The 24,318-nt window shown below is 39.2% G+C and overlaps 2 protein-coding genes across 3 annotated transcripts in view; one reads left to right on the top strand and one right to left on the bottom strand.

Moving 5' to 3' along the window:
- The window catches only part of LOC307188415 (TLC domain-containing protein 4-like), a 105,598-nt gene extending 105,211 nt beyond the window's left edge, over nt 1-387 (bottom strand). The window contains exon 1 of the mRNA XM_079925469.1: nt 344-387. The gene's annotated coding sequence lies outside the window, so the exon portion shown is untranslated. The remainder of the gene's footprint in view (nt 1-343) is intronic.
- ALG14 (ALG14 UDP-N-acetylglucosaminyltransferase subunit) overlaps nt 386-24,318 on the top strand; it is a 108,857-nt gene continuing 84,924 nt past the window's right edge. For both annotated transcript variants that reach the window (XM_079925301.1, XM_079925302.1), the window contains exons 1-2: nt 386-928; nt 4,633-4,784. In XM_079925301.1, coding sequence (XP_079781427.1) covers nt 577-928; nt 4,633-4,784 — 504 coding nt within the window. In that variant the 5' untranslated portion in view covers nt 386-576. The remainder of the gene's footprint in view (nt 929-4,632; nt 4,785-24,318) is intronic.

Below are 24,318 nucleotides of genomic sequence, written 5' to 3'. Positions count from 1 at the left end.
AGGCAAATTACACTTGGGGTGAAGGGGCTTCTCTAATCTCAGCCTTTTTATATTGCTACAATGTGGATTAAGTAAACATAAAAATAAGCAAAATTGGGATTGGGGGAGGTGTTGCCTTTGCGGTAAAATTAACTGAATAGGACGATTCTCTATCTCACTACCTTGAGCCACTGAACTTCCACTGCTCTCAGGAACATGGTGTAACTAGAGGTGATCACCCTCAGCTGGCTACTCTGGTCACACTGAGATATGTGAAAAAGACTAGAAAAATTAAAAATATGAGTGCCTGGGAAAGAGGAGAATTGGATGAGAACCCGAAATTCAATTTTTTGTACTAAGGTACCTTTCACTGGCAAGCACTTTCAGTACCTGTGCAACAGAAACATTTCCCTTGGCACCAAAAAAAAAAAAAAGGCGACGTATGCCACTGGCCTCAGGTGGAATTCACAAAGTTGGTTAATTTGGAACACCTGCTAACTTCGTAGGTCCTTTTTAGGGCGCCCAGCTGGCCTCACCTCCTCACGAATCGAAACCAAAACTCCTCCACCGCTTTAATCCGCGAATTTCAGTTTACGCATGGGCTGTACGTGCGCAGACTCCCGCGGGGCACCCAGCGGGGTGGTCAGAGGCCAGGCTTCCGCCTCTGGCCCTGAACTCCTCCCACCGCCAACAAGCCCCGCCCACCAAGGGGCTCACACTTCGAGTTTGGGTCTCCGCAGCGCCCGTAGTTTTGAACTTTCACCGCTCCTGCGGCCGGCGTCGGGGGATAGCACGCATGCGTCTTGTCTTCGAATGGGTGGCACCCTTATCCTCGCGGCGGCGGCAGGAGCCGTGGCCGTGCTGCTGGCAGTGCGGCTATGGGTAGTGCTGCGTCCCCGCGCCGCTGTGCCCCGGCGGTCTCTCAGCCTCTTGGTGGTGGCTGGGTCCGGTGAGTATCCGGGCGGCGACTGGCGGGCTCGGGTCGGGTACTACAAACCCCAGAGTCCACCGCGGCGCTGTTCGCAGGACCCCTAGCGCTTTGTGCAGCGTTGCATGCTGAGATTTGTAGTTTCTCTGCGGGACTGGAGCGGGTCAGCCCAGGCTGGGCAAAATGCTGGTCTGTTGTTGATGTGGCCCAGGCCGCGTCTTTAATAACAAATGAGTTACTTACACTTGTCTGTAATTAAGCGTCTCTGTAGCGTATATTTTTCTAACAAATTATTAGTGAACAGAGAGGACACAGAAGCCCGTGATGCTAACATGCAATTTGCCTGAATAAAAACTGCTGTTTTGCATTATTAATCTAGGCATTTGGGATAATTTAGGAATCACGAATACTACATGATAAGCGAGACAAAGCGAATTGTCACATTTATAAATATACATATACAAAACCCACAAGTATAGAAACAATTACCTACTAACGGGAGAACAATACACACTTCAGGATATTGTGCTGGGTGGTGAACAACAACCTGTGCAATCAGGTAATACAATCCAAACGGAGTGGGCCAGCTCTGTAGGCGTACCGCTTTAAATGGACAGCTCTGACAGAGCGATACATATACATGCTGTGTACGTTCAGAAATGCCAGGAGATTGCATCCGGATAGCATAATATTTATAAGTATTAGCAAATGGTCTAAACTTACGTTCGCGTGTAATTCATTACTTTATTCACTTAATGTATTTTGAGCCATAGGGGAGGTCAGGCACTAAGCTAAGCCCTGGAAATAACAAAACTGACGAATACGACTTGCCGCGGCGTACTGACTATGTCCCAAGCAGTGTGAAAGCTGTGAGGACACAGCAGTGAATGAAATGGAGAATAGAAAACGAAAAGCAGAATGGGTACTTGCCACAATAAATGCTATAACCTGGGAAGTTAACACTGCTGAGGAAGTTCACGCTGGGCGCCACTTTTTCTGAACTTGAGACAGGAAGCTTCCTGGAAGTCGTGATGTCTAAACTGAGACTTGAAAGATGACTAAGAAGTAGCCAGACAAGGGGGAGCTGGGGCGTTGAGGGATGGGAGGGTGTGAAAAGAAGGCCATAGCACTTGGGATGACCAGAGGTGCGAGGGCACTATTGTACTGAGTTGGATGTGGGGAGGCAAGCCCCATGCAGATCGCGGAAGGGTATTTTAAACCCTGCTCTACAGAGCTGTTGGCACTACTCCACTGCTTCCTACCATGCAGAGGTTAGGACCATGTGCCTTTAAATGAACGTAACACCAGAGTTGAATCACATCTCTGCCACTTACTAATTTGATGATCTTGTGCAAATTAGTTAACCTCACTGAGTCTTCTGTTTCCAGTTTGAAAAATGTGGGTTAGGAAGAGGCGAGGAGGAAGAAAGTTGCATTTTCATCAGAATTGTCAGGCAAAGCCTCCCTGGGGAGATGACAGGTACCCAACAGCAAGGAGGCCGGAGTGGCTGGAGTAGACTGAGTAAGGGGAGAAGAAGCAGATGAGGTCCAAGAGGTAACAATAAGGGTCAGCTTACAAAAAGGCTTTTATTCCATATGAGAAGGGGAGCCCTTGGAGGGTTTTGAGCAGAGGTAAATAATTTGATCAACTCTTTTTAAGAAGATCAGTCTAGAGGCTGTGTTGAGAGTGGACTCAAGTGGACACTTGAATGGACAAGTGCAGAGAGGGGAACAGGCCAGGAAGCTTTGGTCATAATCCATGTGAGAGTGATGTGGTTTGGAGCAGGGTGCTAGCAAAAGAGGTGGTGAGAAGTGATTGGATTCTGGATATACTTTAAGATAGAACTGAGAAGATTTCATTCCCAAAGGATAAGTCTTAATAAAAACGTAAAATGCAAGATGAAGCTCTTATTATTTATTTATTCAGTAACACAGTTAATTTTTCAAAGAATGTATTCAGTTTCCTTTTAAGGGAAAAGGGTTTCCTTTTAAGGAAAAAAGAAAAGACTGTTAAAGCAGGTAAAATGAAGTTTTAATAGCAGTGGAAGATGTATATGTTCGGATTTATCCGTAATTGTTCCAGCTCTGAAAACAAGTACCTACTTTGCAAACCACCACACTTTTTCAAAGTTAAAAACAAAAATGATAAAATGAGTATAAGATGTGTAAATTGCTTGCCCTGCATAAGAAGATGGCTGACAAGTTACAAAGTTGAAGCATGATTCTAATTCCTGTTATACTTACTCTCTGATGACTTTATTTCTATATCTAATTCCTTCTGGGATCTAGAGAGTAATCATTCCCTTTCTACTATAAGAAAATATATGCGTTTGGAGAAAACACATAATTTGTTTGATTATCCTATATGTTCACTGTATCACTATTGAAAGCTTTCTTGCAACAGTAAGGGAGGTGAGTCGGGGGAGCTTTGTAGTGTGACCAGAGACAAGGAAGAGGTAACAAATGAGATGAACACAGAGAATGTTAAAGACATCAACCTGGCTGAGGCCAGGGGATCATGCAGTTAAATTAAATAGGTATAATAGGGCCCATTCTTAAGGAGTTTGATTGGTTTGCTTAATTGGTATATAGTTAATGTAATAGGTAAATGTTCTTTTGGGTTTTTTCCCCCGAAGGAAAACTCAGTGAACACAGTTGGTTTTAAAATTCATGGTTTTAAAATTAAAGTATGAAAATTTTGGAGATTGTACAATTTCAGAAATTGAACACACAGTTGTTGGGTGAAGCTGGTAAATATTTGAGACCTCTGTTAGGTCTGAGACCTCTGTTAGGAGCAGTTGAACAAAAGTCTTCCTTAGGAAGATCTGAGCCCTGGGAGTCAGTGCTCATGCCTCCCTGATGTTACTTCGCAACACCTTCAGCAACTGTCTTCCCATTTTCCAGCCTACTTTCCTACTTTCCTACTTTCCTTTTACTTCACTCTCCTCTTTCTTCCCAGTGTTCCCACCATGCCTTGATCACCCATCCCAGATCTTACCTTCTCCTGTCCTAATAATCCCACCCCCACCCAGTGGCCTCCCTACTCATATCTGTCCATTAGCTGCACCTTTCAAGTCATTTCAGCCTTTACCAGGGATCTCCCCTATGCTTAGGACATTGTTTTTTCATAACCTTTTGCTTGTTTCCTCCCCCAAACCCCATTTTAATTTTTCTTGCTGTCTTGCGTCGCTCTTTGTATATCTGTGTGTCTTGTCCCTTCCCCACCAGACTTCTTTTTTTTTTTTTTTTGCTGTACGTGGGCCTCTCACTGTTGTGGCCTCTCCTGCTGCGGAGCACAGGCTCCGCACACGCAGGCTCAGCGGCCATGGCTCACGGGGCCAGCCGCTCCGCGGCACGTGGGATCCTCCTGGACCGGGGCACGAACTCGTGTCCCCTGCACCGGCAGGCAGACTCCCAACCACTGCGCCACCAGGGAAGCCCCCCACCAGACTTCTTGATAACAGGATCTGTGTCTTATACTTCTTTGTACCTTCCTCAGGTAGTATAGTAGCACAACCTACTGCTGGTGCTGATTTTGTTTTTATACATTTATTATCCTCTTCCCCCATATAAAGGTAGTATTTATACAAGGGCATAGATTATCATTTCCAAATATTCCTTCTGTGTTTTGAGAAATACACAAAGCATAGTATTCGTATAATGTAGTCAGATGGATGTGTCCATTACCGTTTTCTGAATCTCAAGCCTTCCAATATTTTTTTCCAGGTGGGCATACCACTGAGATCCTGAGGCTGCTTGAGAACTTGTCCGATGCTTACTCTCCTAGACATTATATCATTGCTGACACTGATGAAATGAGTGCCCATAAAATAAATTCTTTTGAAGGAAATCGAGCTGATAGAAACCCCAGTGCTATGGTAAGTGGTAATTTCTATGTCTAAGAAAAGTTACAAGTTATGTATTGAATTTAATTTTCTCTAGAAACAATCTCATGACCCTTCAGTGCCCTGCTCACACAATGCAGTCAACTGTTTATTGCTGATGAAATATAGTTCTTTTACTACCCAAATATAAAAACTGCTTTAAAATAAATCTTCAAATCAAAATGGTTGCTTGATTTCTTATATTCTCTTCTATTATTTAAATAGAGAAAATTGTTTCTCAGTAATTCCAACTGTGAAAATTGTTTTATTTATACTTACAGAAAGCATCCAGTTCATGTGCTTATTGGTTCTTCGTTAAAGTTCTTTATCAGTGTATTACGTGTATTGATAATTTGATTTATCTATTACTACTTCTTATTCTTCCAATTTTATCTGTACCTGCCTTTAAAATTACTTCTCTGCTCCTGGTTGCTCCCTTCGTTTTAGCATTATAGCAGAATTTAGGGTAAATTGAAAAAAGTGGAACTCCTTAATCAGGAAGGAAACTAGAGCTGTTCCTTGTTAGATCGTCTCCATCCATCCCTCTCTCTGGTACCTGCCCGGCCACAGGGCTCCAACAGGTAGTTCAGGAGTGGACAGGCGAACCAGCTCAGGCCACTCAAAGTGTTCCTCCAGGCTTTTTGGACTTGGGGACCCAGAAAATGAAAGTAGTCTTTCTTCAGGGGTTCAACTCTGTAAAAGAAAACTTGGAAGCTGCCAGCAGTCATGTTTTCACCTGCTGGCTAAAGACAGACTGCAGCTAGAGAAAAGAATGAAGTTCATCCACAGGAAGAACAAGATGGGAAACCAGATGGTGACTCCTGCCTTCATTGACTCCAGAGCTGCTTCCATATGGGCCCTGTCTTGGTGGTTCTTACGTTTCTTGGAAGTCAGGATCCACTAATATAACTCATCCTCCACTGACCTTTTTAGTTAGTTAAAGCCTGCTTTAGTTACGTTTTGTTCACTTGTAAACATGATCCCTCAATAACGCACTACTAAATTGTGTTCTTGGAAAATCTACATCAAACAATCTTGGAATGCGCTGATGACTATTCAGCCGTAGCGAAATAAGTGGTATGTTTTTTCTTTGTGGGAGGTGAGCCAAAATCCTTCATTTCTGTTTCAGGACTCAATACTGTATTAGTTTCCTAGGGCTACTGTAACAAAGTACTACACACAGGGTAGCTTGAAATAAGAGAAATTTATTCTTTAATGGTTCCGGAGGCTAGAAGTCCAAAATTAAGGTGTCAGCAGGGCCGTGTTCTCTTTGGAGGCTCTGGGGTGAATCCTTCCTCACCTTTCCCTAGCTTCTGATGGTGGCCAGCAGTCCTTGGCATTTTCTGGCTTGTGTCAGCATTACTCTCGTCTCTCCCTGCATTGTCACAGGGCCATTCCTGTGTCTTCACAGGCCCTTCTTATAAGGACACCAGTCATTGGATTGAGGGCCCACCCTATTCCAGTACGACCTCATCTTAACTTGATTACATCTACAAGACCCTATTTCCAAATAGTCACTTTCATAGGTTCCAGGTAGACATGGCTTTTTTTTTTTTTTTTTTTTTTTTGCGGTACGCGGGCCTCTCACTGCTGTGGCCTCTCCCATTGCGGAGCACAGGCTCCGGACGTGCAGGCTTCACGGCCATGGCTCACGGGCCCAGCCGCTCTGCGACATGTGCGAACCCATGTTCCCTGCATCGGCAGGCGGACTCTCAACCACTGCGCCACCAGGGAAGCCCGGACATGACTTTTTGGAGGACAGTATTCATCCCTATACAAATATGTACACTGGACTATTTCAGGAAAAGCCTCCTGTTTGACATAAAGCAAAACAAACTTTTTCCTTTTAGCAAGTGTGAAAGGAGAAAATAGTAGAGACTATTGAGTATGCCAGTAATTGATCCTTTCAGTAATGGGTGAAACATAATAGTAACTTCATTTTACAAATGAGATAAATGAGGCTCAGAGACAAAAAAACTCAGCCAAGGCCCTGCCAAATATGTGGGACTTACCTACATGTGTCTTCTCTGAAGCCTGCGCTTTTGCTGCACAGCCCACTCTGCCCCTTTTGTGTATTCTTTTACAATTCAAAGCACTCAATGTGAACAGAATGCCTTGAGAATTCTTATCCAAGGCATCAGAGACTTAAAATGTCATTTAATCTCTTATCTTAGAGTATATATTAGAATTGGAGAGTTTATAGAAAATGATGGTAATTTTCTCACAAGAATAATGTTAAAAGTCTTATAGTTTAGCAGTGGCATACACTACTAGAAAAAAATATAAAGGTCAAAGGATTACAAATTTCTTACTGTTTTTCAACATACAGAGTGGGTATCTTTGTTTTTACCTAATTATTAGTGTGCGTGTTCTTTTCTTCTTTCTGAAATTGTACCCAATTTGGAGGCTCCAGGTTTAATTTAACATACATATTGAATATTTCCCTCCAGGTCCATCACTGTATGTACCGTTTATTTGCTGAATTATGTCAGGATTTAGTGAAACATTTAGAAGATTGTTATGTACTGTGTATCATGATGCTTTAGAACCCAGTAAGTTGGATTTGATGCACTTTAATAAGAAAGCCAAAGATTTCAATTTTATAAGTGCCATTATTTTTTTCTCGTTATCAAAGTAACACCACAGTATAGGACTAAGCATCTCTATTCAACCTCCTTCCTTTGTCGGTTACTTTCCTGCTGGGGCAGTGCAACCCCTGTTAGAGAAAAAACGCTATCTCGTTCCTGAAATGGTCTGCTCATGTGTGAATCTAAAGCTGGGGAGAGTTTCTGCAGAGAAGCAGAAGAGAGCCATTGAGGGCAGTAGAAGGAACATGACTGTTGTCCTTTGTGTCGACCACCCCTATGAGCCACACTAGGCGGACAGGAGGCAGGGCGGAGAGACACCTTCTGACCAAGCCTTATAAAGGGAGGAATACACTTCTTGTCTCTCTCTACACTTCAGCTAAGGGGACTTGTACCCGCAGCGTCCCTGACAGCTATCTTTTGTACCTACCGTGGAGCTCACCAGACTGGGGAGAGGAAGGGTCTAACTGAAGAAATCAATAGCGATCAATACATTTGCTGCAGAGCCCACGTCAGCCAAGAACACTGAACGCTCTAGACCTGCAGTGTCTAGTAGAGGAGCCACCACTACTGACCCAGTACCATTTATTGAATAGTCCTTTGCCCACCGATCCGTGGTGCTTCCACCGTTAGATCAAGTTTCCATGTATGTATAGGTCTGTATCTGAGCTTTCTACTTTAACTGGTACATTTGCCTATCCTTGAGCTAATGTCAAGCTCTTTTATTCTTCAGAAGTATCTTTTTTTTTTCCCCCACATAGGTTTTTTTTTTTTTTTTTTGCGGTACGCAGGCCTCTCACTGTTGTGGCCTCTCCCGTTGCGGAGCACAGGCTCCTGACGCGCAGGCTCAGCGGCCATGGCTCACAGGCCCAGCCGCTCTGCGGCATGTGGGATCTTCCCGGACCGGGGCACGAACCTGTGTCCCCTGCATCAGCAGGCGGACTCTCAACCACTGCGCCACCAGGGAAGCCCCCCACATAGGTTTTTAAATTAGCTTTGAAAAATTCACAAAGAACTCTGTTGGGATTTTGGGTTGAATTGAATTGAATCTGTCCATCAGTTTGAGGAGAACTTACATCTCTTTGATGATATCTTCCTATCTGGAAACATCACCTTTCTCTCCATTACAGTATTTAGATCTCCTTTAATGCTTTTCAGTAACATTTCTAATTTTCTTCATAAGAGTCTGGCATATCTTTTGTTGTGTTTATTTCTAGGTACCTTGTATTCTTTTATTATTGTTGTAAGTGGTATAACTTTTAATAATATTTCCTGTGTTGCAATATATAGAAATACAATTGATTTTTATAAAGTGATCTTATAAGAACCACCTGGCTACACTCTAATCCTAATTTGTACACTTTTGTGTTATTAATGAAGATAATCTTATCATTTACAAGTAGTAATAATTGTGATTCTTTCTTTGTAATCCTTACATCTTTTAGTTCTTTTTTCTCATTTTGTTATTAGAACTTCTGGAACGGTAATGAATAGGAGCCGTGTAGTGGTCATCTTTGCATTCTTTCTGCTTTAAAAAATGTGTTGAGTTTTACTTTAAATAATAGTTGTTGATTTTTATCAAATGTCTCCTCTGCGTCTGAGATGATCTTATAATTTTTCCAACTTTTTCTGTTTATGTGGACAATTACATGGTTATGAACTAGTCTTGAATTCCTGGAATAAACCCAGTTTGTTCATGGTGCATTGTATTTTAATGCATTGCTGGATTTGATTTGCAAACATATCATTTAGGATTTTTTTGTTTATGTACGTGACGGAGATTGCCCTGTATTTTTCCTTTCTCATGCTGTTCTTTAGTTTTGGTATCAAGGTTACACTAGTCTCATTATGTGAGTTGTAGGGTATACACAACTTTTTGCTCTTTGGGGGAATTTGTGTAAGAATTTGTTTTAAGTTTCTTTTTCTTACAATATTATTAACTGCAGTCACCGTGCTTTATTGCATCCCTATGACTTCTTTATTTTATAGCTGCAAGCTTGCAGCTTTTGACCCCTTCACCTATTTCCCTCACCCCCAATGCCCCAGCTCTGGTAACCACCAAATCTGTTCTCTATATCTGTGAGCTTGGGTTTTTTGTTTTCTAGTTTTTTTAGATTCCACATATAAGTAAGATCATATTGTATTTGTCTTTCCCTGTCTGACTTATTTCACTTAGCATAAGGCCCTCAAGGTCCATCAAGGTAGTCACAAAGGACAAGATTTCCTTCTTTTTTAAGGCTGAATAATATTCTGGGGTGTGTGTGTGTGTGTGTGTGTGTGTGTGTGTGTGTGTGTGTGTGTATGTGTATGTATCAATCACATTATATTCAGTATCCATTCATCCATTGGTAGACACTTAGGTTGTTTTCATGGTTTGCCTATTGTAAATAATGCTTCAATGAACTTGGGGTAGTGTATATCTTTTTGAGTTAGTGTTTTCATTTTCTTTGGATAAGCATCCAGAAGTGGAATTGCTGGATTATATAGTAGTTCTATTTTTAATTTTTTGAGGAACTTCCATACTGTTTTCCATAGTGACCACACCAACAGTGTACAAGTGTTCCCTTTTCTCCACATCCTTGCCAACACTTACTATCTCTTGTTCATTGTGTGCGTGTGTGTGTGTGTGTGTGTGTGTGTGTGTGTACCACATCTTCTTTATCCATTCATCTGTTGATGGACACTTAGGTTGCCTCCATATCTTGGCAATTGTAAATAATGCTGCTGTGAACATTGGGGTGCATGTATCTTTTTGACTTAGTGTTTTTGTTTTTTTCAGATATATACCCAGGAGTGGAATTGCTGGGTTTATAGTAGTTCTATTTTTAGTTTTTTGGGAAACCTCATACTGTTTTCCACAGTAGCTGCACCAATGTACTTCCCACCAACAGTGTAGGAGGGTTCTTTTTTCTCCACATCCTCACCAACAAATGTTATTTGTGTTCTTTTTGATGATAGCCAGTCTGACAGGTGTGAGGGGATATCTCATTGTAGTTTTGATTTGCATTTCCCTCACGATTAATGATGTTGAGCATCTTTTGATGTGCCTGTTGGCCATCTGATGTCTTCTTTGGAAAAATGTCTATTCAGACCTTCTGCCCATTTTTTAATCAGGTTGTTGGACTTTTTTTTTTTTGATGTTGTTATATGAGCTGTTTATATATTTTAGATATTAACCCCTTATTAATCATATCATTTGCAAATATTTTCTCCCATTCAGTAGGTTGTCTTTTCATTTTGTTGATGATTTCTTTTGATGTGCAAAAGCTTTTAAGTTTAATTAGGTTCCATTAGTTTATTTTTGCTTTTGTTTCCATTGCTTTAGGAGACAGATCCAAAAAAATAGTGCTAAAATTTATGTTGGAGTCTTCTGCCTATGTTTTCTTCCAGGAGTTTTATGGTTTCTGGTCTTACATTTAGGTCTTTAATCCGTTTTGAGTTTATGTTTTCTACATGGTGTTAGAGAATGTTCTGATTTCATTCTTTTACATGTATCTGTCCAGTTTTCCTAGTGCCACTTATTTAAGATACTGTCTTTTCTTCATTGTGTGTTCTTGCCTCCTTTGTCCTAGATTAATTGACCATAGTGCATGGGTTTATTTCTGGGATCTCTGTTCTGTTCCATGGATCTGTGTGTCTGTTTTTGTGCCAGTACCATACCCTTGATTACTATAGCTTCATGGTGTTGTCTGAAGTCAGGAAGCATGATTCCCCCAGCTGTGTTCTTTTTTCTCAAGATTGTTTTGGCTATTTGGAGTCTTTTGTGTTTCCATACAAATTTTAAAATTATTTGTTCTAGTTCTGTGAAAAATGCCTTTGGTATTTTGATAGATATTACATTGAACCTGTAGATTGCCTTGGGTAGCATGGTCATTTTAAGATTATTAGTTCTTCCAGTCTATGAACATGGTATATCTTTCCATCTGTTTGTGTCATCTTCAGTTTCTTTCATCAGTGTCTTACAATTTTCCAAGTACAGCTCTTTTACCTCCTTAGGTAGATTTATTCCTAGGTATTTTGTTCTTTTTGATGCTATTGTAAATGAAATTGTTTCCTTAATTTCTCTTTCTGATAGTTCATTGTTAGTGTATAGAAATGCAGCAGATTTTTGTATATTAATTTTGTATCCTGCAGTTTTACCAGGTTCATTGATGAGCTCTAGTAGATTTTTGGTGGTGTCTTTAGGATTTTTTAATGTATCATGTCATCTACAAACAGTGCCAGTTTTATGTCTTCCTTTCCAATTTGGATTCCTTTTACTTCTTTTTCTTCTCTGGCTGTGGATAGGATTTCCAATACTATGTTGAATAAAAGTGGTGAGAGTGGGCATTCTTGTCTTGTTCCTAATCTTAAAAGAAATGCTTTCAGCTTTTCACCATTGAGTATGATCTTAGCTGTGAACTTGTCATATATGGCCTTTATTATATTGAAGTACGTTCTCTCTGTGCCCACTTTCTGGAGAGTTTTTATTGTAAATGGATGTTGACGTTTATGAAAAGGTTTTTTCTGCATCTGTTGAGATGATTGTATGGTTTTTATGCTTCAGTTTGTTAATGTGGTGTATCACATTTATTTATTTGCGGATATTGAAAAATCCTTTCATCCCTGGGATAAATTCCACTTGATTGTGGGGTATGATCCTTTTAATGTACTGTTGAAGTCGGTTTGCTAGTGTTTTGTTGAGAATTTTTGCATCTATGTTCATCAGTAATGTTGACCTGTAATTTTATTTTTTGTAATATCTCTGTCTGGTTTTGGTGTCAGGGTGATGCTGACTTCATAGAATGAGTTTGGATGTGTTCCTTTCTCTGCAGTTTTTTGGAATAGTTTGAGAAGGATAGGTGTTGACTCTTCTCTAAATGTTCAGTGGATTTCACCCGTGAAGCCTTCTGGTCCTGGACTTTTGTTTGTTGGGAGGTATTTTTGTTATTGATTCAACTTAATTACTGGTAATTGGTCTGTTCATATTTGTATTTCTTCCTGATTCAGTCTTGAAAGATTATGTATTTTAAGGAATTTGTCCATTTCTTCTAGATTGTCCATTTTACTGGTATATAGTTGTTTATAGTCTCTTATGATCCTTTGTATTTCTGTGGAGTCAGCTGTAACTTCTTTTTTATTTCTGATTTTATTGATTTGGGCCCACTTTCTTTTTTTCTTAATGAGTCTGGCTAAAGGTGTATCAATTTTATTTATCTTTTCAAAGAACCCCCTCTTAGTTTCCTTGATCTTTTCTATTGTCTTTTAGTCTCTATTTCATTTACTTCTGCTCTGATGTTTATGATTTCCTTTTTCTACTATCTTTGGGTTTTGTTTTTCTTTTTCTAGCTCCCTTAGGTATAAGGTTAGATTTTTTATTTGAGATTTTTTTTGTTTGCTGAGGTAAGCTTGTATTACTGTAAATGTCCCTCTTAGAACTGTTTTTGCTGCATCCCATAGATTTTGGATCATTATGTTTTCATTTTCATTTGTCTTCAGGTATTTTTTTTATTTCCTCTTTGATTTCTTCAGTGATCCATTGGTTGTTTCATAGCATAATATTTAGCCTCCATGTGTCTGTGTGTTTTGCAGTTTTTTTCTTGTAGTTGATTTTTAGTCTCATAGCATTGTGGTCAGAAAAGATGCTTGATATGGTTCCAGTTTTCTTAAATTTACCAAGGCTTGTTTTGTAGCAAACCATGTAATACATCCTGGAAAATGTTTCATGCACACTTGAAAAGAATGTGTATTCTGCTGCTCTTGGGTGGAATGTTCTATATATAACTATTAAGTCCATTAGTTCTGTTGTGTCATTTAAAGCTAGTGTTTCCTTATTGATCTTCTGTCTGGATGATCTGTTCATTGATGTGAGTGAGGGGTTAAAGTCCCTTACTGTTATTTTTACTGTTGATTTCTCCCTTTGTGTCTGTTAATATTTGCTTTATGTATTTAGGTGTGCCTTTGTTGGGTGCATATGTACTTACAATTATTATATCTTCCTCTTGGGTCGCTCCCTTGATCATTATGTCATGCCCTTCTTTGTCTCTTGTAACAGTCTGTATTTTAAAATCTATTTTGTCTGCTATAAGTATTGCTACCCCAGATTTCTTTTGATTTCCATTTGCATGGAATACCTTTTTCCATCCCCTCAGTTTCAGTCTGTGTGTGTCTTTAGATCTGAAGTGAGTCTCTTGTAGGCAGCATATATATGGATCTTGTTTTTGTATTCATTTAGGCACTCTGTGTCTTTGATTGGTGCATTTAGTCCATTTACATTTAAAGTAATTATTGATATGTATGCTCTTATTGCCATTTTGTTCATTGTTTTGGGGTTCTTTTTGTAGGTCTTTCTTGTTCCTTTCTTCTTTTGTCCTCTTGTGATTTGATGATTATCTTTAGTATTGGATTCTTTTTTCTTTTGTATGTGATATATATGATTATGATTGTGATACGATTGTTTTAAGTTTCTGATCTCTTAACTTCAAATGCATCTTAATTTCAAATGCATTTTAATGCATTTGTACTCTCCTCCCCTCATGATTACTGTTTTTGATATCATATTTTACAAATAATTGTTTTGTGTATCCCTTAACTGCTTATTGTGGATATAGATGGTTTTTACTACTTTTGTCTTTTAACCTTCCTGCTAGCTTTGTGCATAGATAATTTCCTACCTTTACTGTATGTTTGCTTTTACCGCTGAGCTTTTTCCATTCATATTTTCATGTTTCTAGTTGTGACCTTTTCTTTTTTGCCTAGAGAATTTCCTTTAACATTTCTTATATAGCTGGTTTGGTGGTGCTTTTTTTTTTTTTTTTTTTGCGGTACACGGGCCTATCACTGTTGTGGCCTCTCCTATTGTGGAGCACAGGCTCCGGATGCGCAGGCTCAGCGGCCATGGCTCACGGGCCTAGCCGCTCTGCGGCATGTGGGATCTTCCCGGACCGGGGCACGAACCCATGTCCCCTGCATCGGCAGGCGGACTCTCAACCACTGCGCCACCAGGGAAGCCCCCTGGTGGTGCATTTTAACAATATTAATTTTTCTAATCCATGAGCACAGAATATCTTTCCATTTATTAGTGTCTTCTATAATTTCTTTCATCAGTGTCTTATAGTTTTCAGTGTGCAAGTCTTTCACCTCCTTGGCTAAACTTATTCCTAGGTATTTTATTCTTTTTGATGCAGTTGTAAATGGTATTGTTTTCTTAATTTCTCTTTCTGATAATTTGTTAAAAGTGTGTAGAAATGCAACAGGTTTTGCCTGTTGAATACAACAGGTTTTTGCCTGTTGATTTTGTATCCTCCAACTTTACTGAATGTGTCTGTTAGTTCTAACAGTTTTTTGGTGTAGTGTTTAGGGTTTTCTATGTATAGTATCATGTCATTTACAAATAGTGACAATTTACTTCTTCCTTTACAATATTAAGTTTTGTATAACTTGTCTAAAACACCACCTGGCCCTGATGTGTTCTTTTTGTTATGGTTATAGGACTTTGCAGGATTTCTGCTTCTTTTTAAATCAGTATAACTTAAGATATTTTTCTAGGAACATATTTAATTTTGGTAACCTTGCAAACGTATTGGCATTAATATTTTCAAAATATTCTCTTGCTATTTTTTGTAATCTGTGCTGTAGTGTTTGTGCGGTATGTCTTTTTCCATCTCTTTTGACTTTTGTTTGTCATTATGTTTTAACTGTGTCTTTTATAAATGACATAAAGCACAATTTTAAAATTCAAAACTGAGAATCGTTGTCTTTTAACAAGCATGTTTGGTATCTGTACATTTATTTTGATTACTAATATATTAGATTTATTTCTACTATTTTATTTGATTCTTTCTATTTACCATACTTTTCTTCGATTTTTTTTTCCTTTTCTGTCTTCTTTTTGGATTAATTGAGCTTTCATTGTCCTCCCTTTTCCCCTTCTCCTAGAACGGAAATTATTCTCTTATCTTAGCCATTTTCCTTAAACTGTTAACATGGATATCCACCTTAAAGTCAAAAACTTAATATCTCCAGCCTCCTTCTGAAAAAAAAAAAGCTTTTAGAATGTTTTAACTGTGAGGACCTCCTCCCATCGTATTATTTTATTGTTTAGTGTTTTGGTTCTACCTTGTTTTTATTCCACTTAAATTACTTACTATTATTGTTTTATGCAGTTAGTAATTATTTAGATTTATGTAGTATTTTCTTTCCTTACCCTTACTGCTTCTTTCTTTTGGATCCAATGGTTTTTTTTTTTTTTTTTTTTTTTGTGGTACGCGGGCCTCTCACTGTTGTGGCCTCTCCCGTTGCGGAGCACAGGCTCTGGACGCGCAGGCTCAGTGGCCATGGCTCATGGGCGCAGCCGCTCTGTGGCATGTGGGATCTCCCCGGACCGGGGCACGAACCCGTGTCCCCTGCATCAGCAGGCGGACTCTCAACCACTGCACCACCAGGGAAGCCCCCCAATGTCTTTTTCCCAGAAATATATATTTTATTAGTTCTTTCATGGAAGGTCTGTAAGTGATTTATTCTATCCATGTTTTTTGTTTGCCTGAAAATATGTTTTCGTTTTGCCCTCCTTTGACTGCATTCTGCGTTTAGAATTCTAGTTTGAATTTTTTCCTTCGTAATTGTGAATTTAACATTTATTCATTTTTTTAAGACAAGTATTTATTGAATTCCCACTGGTGCTAGTGATACAGTAGTGAATAGAATACAAATATCTCTGCCCTTGTGGTGACTATATTCCAGTGGGGGGATAGTAAACAAGATAATTAAGTAAAATGTATAATATGTTAATGATAAATGTTGAGGAGAGGAATAGAGTAGGGAAAGGGAATGGAGAGTATTGGGGAGTTGAAGGGAGGTTTCAGGTTTGGGTAGAGTGGCTGGGAAAGGTGACATTTGAACAAAGACTTGAAGAAGGTGAGCTGTAAAGCAAACTGAGGGAAGAGAATTCTTGAAGAGGATGCGATAACTGCAACGCAGGGCCCTGAGGTGGGGCTGTGCCTGGCATGTTTATAGAATAGCAAGGAGATCAGTGTGGCCAAAGCAAAGTAAGCGAGAGAAAGCTGAGTAGGTTATGAGGCCATGGAGGTCAAAGTGAGGATAATGGGGTCAGAGTTTTTAAGAACTTTTGGTCCATTTTTAGTCTTAGATTTTTTCCCCATGAGTGATGTGGGGAACCATTGGGAGTGTATAGGTAGGGGAGTGATAATCATCTGACTTATATTTTAATAGGATCATTTTGGCTGCTGAATAAACTCAAAGGGAGAAGGGCAGAGCAAGGAAAGGAGTTTGGGAGCTATTGCAGTAATTCAGGTGAGAGACCAACATGGCTTGGACCAGGATGGCAACAGTGGATGTGTTGGGAAGTAGTGAGATTCTGGACATATTTTGAAGGAAGAGCTAATAGGATTTCCTGGCAGATAAGGTGTGAGGTGTGGGGGGGGTTAAAATGAGGAGTGAAGAACGACATCCAGATTTTGGGCCTAAGCTACCAGGAAAATGGAGTTGCCATTCATTTACATGAGGAAGATTATCTGAGGGAGCAGGAGGGCTAATGTGGGATGTCTGTAACCATATAAACAAGGATGTGGACTGTGCAGTTGGATATATGAGCCTGAAGTTGAGGAGGGAGGCTGGTCTGGAATATGAATTTTGGAGTCATCTGTGTTTAAATGGTAGTACTTAAAACAGGAAACTGTGAGATCACCCAGGGATTGAATGTAGTTAGGAAATAGGAGACGACTGAGAACTGAGCCCAAAGCACTCTAGCTTTCAGGGGAGCTGTTACTGTCATGGAAATATTGACTGCCAATTTATTGTTCCTCTGTATGCCTCTCCTCCAGAACTGGGGGTGGGGTGGGGTGGGGGAGCACTCAAACTCCAGCTCTAGGTTTCTGGCATCATTGTCTTCCTCCCAAACCTCAGTGTTACAGGCTGTCTGCTGCCGTTTCATTTTCTTCTTGTTTCTGGCAAGTAGGGATTTCCCTTCTTTTCAGTTCAGTAAAATAGTATTTCAATATATATCTTACAGAATTTTAATCCATTTATAGAAGGAGGGTTTGGGTGTTGGTTTAAGTCAGAGTTTTATCATATCCTCTGTTTAGATGCCTATTCTGCACTATTTGTGTAAATAGCACCCCCTACCCACCCAATTTTCCTCACTTATTTATTTATTTATTTTTAATTAAAAAAATTTTTTTATTCATTTTTGGCTGTGTTGGTCTTCGTTGCTGCACGCAGACTTTCTCTAGTTGGGGTGAGCGGGCACCACTCTTGGTTGCAGTGAGCGGGCTTCTCATTGCAGTGGCTTCTCTTGTTGCGGGGCATGGGCCCTAGAGTGCATGGGCTTCAGTAGTTGCAGCACGCGGGCTCAGTAGTTGTGGCGCACGGGCTTAGTTGCTCCGTGGCATGTGGGATCTTCCTGGACCAGGGATTGAACCCGTGTCCCCTGCATTAGCAGGCAGATTCTTAACCACTGCACCACCAGGGAAGTCCCACCTCACTTTTTAAAATCTGGTGTAACTGTACCAACTGCAGTTTCCTAGCTGTAGATAATACTACTGTGGTTAAAGGCCTTGACCATCTCTTTATAGTTAGATTTTTTTCAGACCTCTTAAGTAAGCCCAGAAACTCTGTACCACTTTAAAGCATTATCAGTAATTGTACTCTGTGCCTGGGCAAGGTGTCTCATCCATATCTCTCAGAGCACTTTAGGAATAAAAGTACATCAGTTCCCACTTGGTTCTGTTAGAAAGCCAAAACCCACGTTTTCAGCACAAGCCTGCTCATCCAGGAACATAAAGAAGACCTTCCCAGAAGTCAGAAGATACAAATGACCCACTGTTACTCACTTGGAGTTGCCCAAGTAGCATAGGAATTTTCTATTGTTTGGTTAATAAGTTATTCTGATATGGAATTAGTTAATTTCTAAATGTTTTTGCTAGTTTGTAGAAAAATATTTAAATGTTCATATTTGTCTATTTGTGCTAGATATACATATACAGCAGATTTTAAAGCTAAATATTAAATTAATGTAATCTTATTAATTGAATGGTAGAGATGACCTACTTTTGTCACAGAAACTTCATTCACATTCCTCCTAATTCCTTTGATTCGGTGTATTCTTTTAATTATATTTAAAATCTTTAGGTACATAATTCATCTTATTTGTAGTTACACAAGAGTGCAGAGAAATAGTTATTCCTGGTGCACTTTCTAACTCCTCTATAGTCTGTGTATCTCTAAGTAGTTTAAGTAGCTTTTTAAGAGAAACAGGCATCTCTGGGGAGAAACATCTCGATCCCACTCAAATAAAGCAAGTGAGATTAGAAAGGTGAGGGGCAGAAAGCTAAGCAAAACAAAAAGCAAGCGAATGTTTAGCTGTGAAATTACTTATATGAAAAAAATATCTTGAAATGCCGTCTAAAGAAAATGTAATTTCCCCTGGGATTAGCTCTAAAGTAAAGAGTAGCTAAAGTAATATCTTTCAGGAAAATTGGATAGTAACCTTTCCAAATAGAACCAATTACCAGAGCTATATTAAATGACAGTAAGTGAGAAATCTCACCAGAGCTTTCTTCCTGGAAAGCAGTAGTCCGCTTGTTGGTCTGTGTTTCAGCAGGGACGTCCACCCCTTCGACACACGGGGGGAAATGAGGCTCAGGGCATTGCACTGTAGATTCTGGTTCATCCTTTATTTGCTTCTCTGTCTGCACCTCATTTGTTAACCATGTCGCTTGACAACACTTACTCCTGGTGACTTCTGTTAGAGCATGAGTTGGCACCTTCAGATCATATCACTGAAGGAAAAAGTTCAGTGACATTCGAATAAAACATTTTTAAAATGCACATAAAAATCAGAGTGAGGGCTTCCCTGGTGGCGCAGTGGTTGAGAGTCCGCCTGCCGATGCAGGGGACACGGGTTTATGCCCCGGTCCAGGAAGATCCCACATGCTGCGGAGTGGCTAGGCCTGTGAGCCATGGCTGCTGAGCCTGCGCGTCTGGAGCCTGTGTTCCGCAACGGGAGAGGCCACAACAGTGAGAGGCCCGCATACCGCAAAAAAAAAAAAAAAAAAAAAAATCAGAGTAGGCTTTTTTCATGTATAAAACAATAGAAGTTGTGAAAACTGATTTGAAGGGTTAAAAATTAGAGCCAACATTCTTTACTTCTGGGTCACTTAACTAGAGTTCTCACTCCTCTATAATTAAGCTTATAATGTTTCACCAAGAAAGATTATTTTTTTGTTTATTTAGTCAAAAAATATTAAATGAGTGCCAATTCTGTACAGACACTTTGTTTATGTGGATATTTCAGCAAATCTTTATTGAATATGCCCGAGAATATCTGCCTCAGGACTGTAAGTGGTTATTTTTGTTTCGTTATGCTTTTCTTTCCAAAATTTGTTTGTTTCTTAATTGAAAAACTGTAGACAGCAAAGAAGCATATAAAGTAAAAAAATGGGAGTTTCCTATAACCACTCCAACCCACTCTGTGGAGGGAAACACTGTACCAGCTTGAGTCATACCCTGCTGGTATCACTTTTTTTCTCCTGCTGTATATACACGTACTTATAACAAAATATTATGACATTACATGTACATGTATACACAAAACTACATAAACAGCATTGAGGGAGCAGAGTATGGCTAATTTATAAATCACACCCTATATATTGCCTTCACCTTTTTTGCATTTAACTTTATACCTTCATAGTTTTCCATGTTGGTACTTGTAGGTCTACCTTGTACTTTTTAATGATTGGATAGTAGACTGTAGTATTGATGTACCTTTTCCCTATTGCTGTTTTCACTTTTTCACTGAATACTGCAGTAAACATTTTTGTACTTACGTTATATACAGTCTGCAAGTATTCTTAGAACTTTCCAAATTTTCTACAAATGTGGGTGTGACGTTGATTAAAAGAAAAATTAAAAACGAAAAGCCTAAATTAAGTACCTTGCTGACATGAAAGGGCATGTCACCCCATTGGCACTATAGCATTCTGGTAGTATGTTGATTGAATCCCTGTTTTGAGGTAAATGCAATAAACATGAAAAAGTATCACGTGAAGTAGAGCCTAGTGTAATAGATATCCCAAACTCTTGTTGTTATAATAAATAAATAAAAAAATAAAACCTAAATAAAACCTTCCATGTGCTCTATTCATATTTTTCAGTAATTTGCTCGGGCCAGTAATACTGAATGCATGTTATATGCAAACCCTACATGTGCTGCAGTTGCTTTGGTCTCTCGCCTTCTTGTCGGTGTCACATTCATATTCATGACTGCCCACATTTATCGTCCTAAAACACTGCATTGCGCAAATAACCTGTTATACTAACATTTAAAATGATTTCCTTAATATGAAAACGTGTGTTTGGAGGCAAAAGCCAATCTCCATTTGAGGCATTCTTTCTCCCTAGAATCAGAACGTAAACCAAGAATACCTGGCATTAGTCATCGATTTTTTCATTCAACCCTCCACCTAAGATGAAATAAGAGGTGTAAGTATTGAAAAAGAAGAAATAAAGTCACATATTCTGTAAAGTATATCTCAAAACAAATTCAACTTAAAGACTATCAAATAAGAGACGTTCAGGAAGGTGTCATGTGAACGGAATATGCAAAGATTAGTAATGTTCTTATATGCCAGTAACTATAAGAAAAGATCATGAGAAAAGATCCCTTAAATATTAAACACTGGGAGGGAGGGTAGACAGCAGAAGCAAGAAGAACTACAATCCTGCAGCCTGTGGAACAAAAACCACATTCACAGAAAGATAGACAAGATGAAAAGGCAGAGGGCTATGTACCAGATGAAGGAACAAGATAAAACCCCAGAGAAACAATTAAGTGAAATGGAGATAGGCAACATTCCAGAAAAAGAATTCAGAATAATGATAGTGAAGAGGATCCAGGACCTCAGAAAAAGAATGGAGGCAAAGATCAAGAAGATGCAAGAAATATTTAAGAAAGATCTTGAAGAATTAAAGAACAAACAAACAGAGATGAACAATACAATAACTGAAATGAAAACTACACTAGAAAGAACCAATAGCAGAATAACTGAGGCAGAAGAATGGATAAGTGACCTGGAAGACAGAATGGTGGAATTCCCTGCTGCAGAACAGAATAAAGAAAAAAGAATGAAAAGAAATGAAGACAGCCTAAGAGACCTCTGGGACAACATTAAATGCAACAACATTCACATTATAGGGGTCCCAGAAGGAGAAGAGAGAGAGAAAGGACCCGAGAAAATATTTGAAGAGATTATAGTCAAAAACTTCCCTAACATGGGAAAGCAAATAGCCACCCAGGTCCAGGAAATGCAGAGAGTCCCATACAGGATAAACCCAAGGAGAACCACACTGAGACACATAGTAATCAAGTTGGCAAAAATTAAAGACAAAGAAAAATTATTGAAAGCAGCACGGGAAAAATGACAAATAACATACAAGGGAACTCCCATAAGGTTAACAGCTGATTTCTCAGCAGAAACTCTACAAGCCAGAAGGGAGTGGCATGATATACTTAAAGTGATGAAAGGGAAGAACCTACAACCAAGATTACTCTACCCAGCAAGGATCTCATTCAGATTTGATGGAGAAATCAAAAGCTTTACAGACAAGCAAAAGCTAAGAGAATTCACCACCACCAAACCAGCTCTACAACAAACGTTAAAGGAACTTCTCTAAGTGGGAAACACAAGAGAAGAAAAGGACCTACAAAAACAAACCCAAGGGCTTCCCTGGTGGTGCAGTGGTTGAGAATCTGCCTGCTAATGCAGGGGACACGGGTTCGAGCCCTGGTCTGGGAGGATCCCACATGCCATGGAGCAACTAGGCCCGTGAGCCACAACTACTGAGCCTGCGCATCTGGAGCCTGTGCTCCGCAGCAAGAGAGGCCGCGATAGTGAGAGGCCCACACACCACAATGAAGAGTGGCTCCCGCTTGCCACAACTAGAGAAAGCCCTCACACAGAAACGAAGACCCAACACAGCAAAAATAAATAAATTAATTAATAAACTCCTACCCCCAACACCTAAAAAAAAAAAAAAAAAAAAAACCACTACATACCTCTCTCTCTTTAAATAAAAAACAAAATAAACCCCAAAACAATTAAGGAAATGAAAATAGGAACATACATATCAATACTTACCTTAAACGTGAATGGATTAAATGCTCCAACCAAAAGACACAGGCTCACTGAATGAATACAAAAACAAGACCCATATATATGCTGTCTACAAGAGACCCACTTCAGACCTAGGGACACATACAGACTGAAAGTGAAGGGCTGGAAAAGATATTCCATGCAAATGGAAATCAAAAGAAAGCTAGAGTAGCAATACTCATATCTGATAAAATAGACTTTAAAATAAAGAATGTTATAAGAGACAAGGAAGGATACTACGTAATGATCAAGGGATCAATCCAAGAAGATATAACAATTATAAATATATATGCACCCAACATAGGAGCACCTCAATACATAAGGCAACTGCTAACAGCTCTAAAAGAGGAAATCGACAGTAACACAGTAATAGTGGGGGACTTTAACATCTCACTTACACCAATGGACAGATCATCCAGAGAGAAAATTAATAAGGAAACAGAAGCTTTAAATGACACAATAGACCAGATAGATTTAATTGATATTTATAGGACATTCCATCCAAAATCAGCAGATTAGTTTAGAATTTCTTCTCAAGTGCGCACAGAACATTCTCCAGGATAGATCACATTTTGGGTCACAAATCAAGCCTCAGTAAATTTAAGAAAATTGAAATCATATCACGCATCTTTTCTGACCACAAGGCTATGAGATTAGAAATGAATTACAGGGAAAAAAACGTAAAAAACACAAACACATGGAGGCAAAACAATACATTACTAAATAACCAAGAGATCACTGAAGAAATCAGAGGAAATCAAAAAATACCTAGAGACAAATGACAATGAAAACACGACGATCCAAGACCAATGGAATGCACCAAAAGCAGTTCTAAGAGGGAAGTTTATAGCTATACAAGCCTACCTCAAGGAACAAGAAAAACCTCAAATAAACAATCTAACGTTACACCTAAAGGAACTAGAGAAAGAAGAACAAACAAAACCCAAAGTTAGCAGAACGAAAGAAATCATAAAGATCAGAGCAGAAATAAATGAAACAGAAAGAAAACAATAGCAAAGATCAGTAACACTAAAATCTGGTTCTTTGAGAAGATAAACAAATTTCATAAACCATTAGCCAGACTCATCAAGAAAAAGCGGGAGAGGACTCAAATCAATAAAATTAGAAATGAAAAAGGAGAAGTAACAACAGACACCACAGAAATAAAAAGCATCCTAAGAGATTACTACAAGCAACTCTATGCCAATAAAATGGACAACCTGGAAGAAATGGACACATTCTTAGAAAGGTATAACCTTCCAAGACTGAACCAGGAAGAAATAGAAAATATGAACAGACCAATCACAAGTAATGAAATTGAAACCTGTGATTAAAAATCTTCCAACAAACAAAACTCCAAGACCAGATGGCTTCACAGGTGAATTCTATCAAACATAGAGAAGAGCTAACACCCATCCTTCTCAAACTCTTCCAAAAAATTGCAGAGAAAGGAACACTCCCAAACTCATTCTATGAGGCCAACATCATCCTGATACCAAAAGCAGACAAAGATACTACAAAAAAAGAAAAATACAGACCCAAATCACTGATGAATATAGATGCAAAAATCCTCAACAAAATACTAGCAAACAGAATCCAACAACACATTAAAAGGATCATACACCATGATCAAGTGGGATTTATCCCAGGGATGCAAGGATTCTTCAATATATGCAAATCAATCAATGCGATACACCATATTAACAAATTAAAGAATAAACACCATATGATCACCTCAGTAGATGCAGAAGAAGCTTTTGACAGAATTCAACACCCATTTATGATAAAAAC

Source organism: Stenella coeruleoalba (assembly GCF_951394435.1).
Source record: "Stenella coeruleoalba genome assembly, chromosome: 1".
In the NCBI taxonomy this organism is placed as follows: domain Eukaryota; kingdom Metazoa; phylum Chordata; class Mammalia; order Artiodactyla; family Delphinidae; genus Stenella; species Stenella coeruleoalba.
Note: the sequence above shows the minus strand (reverse complement) of the source record. Positions and strands in the feature narration are given on the sequence as shown.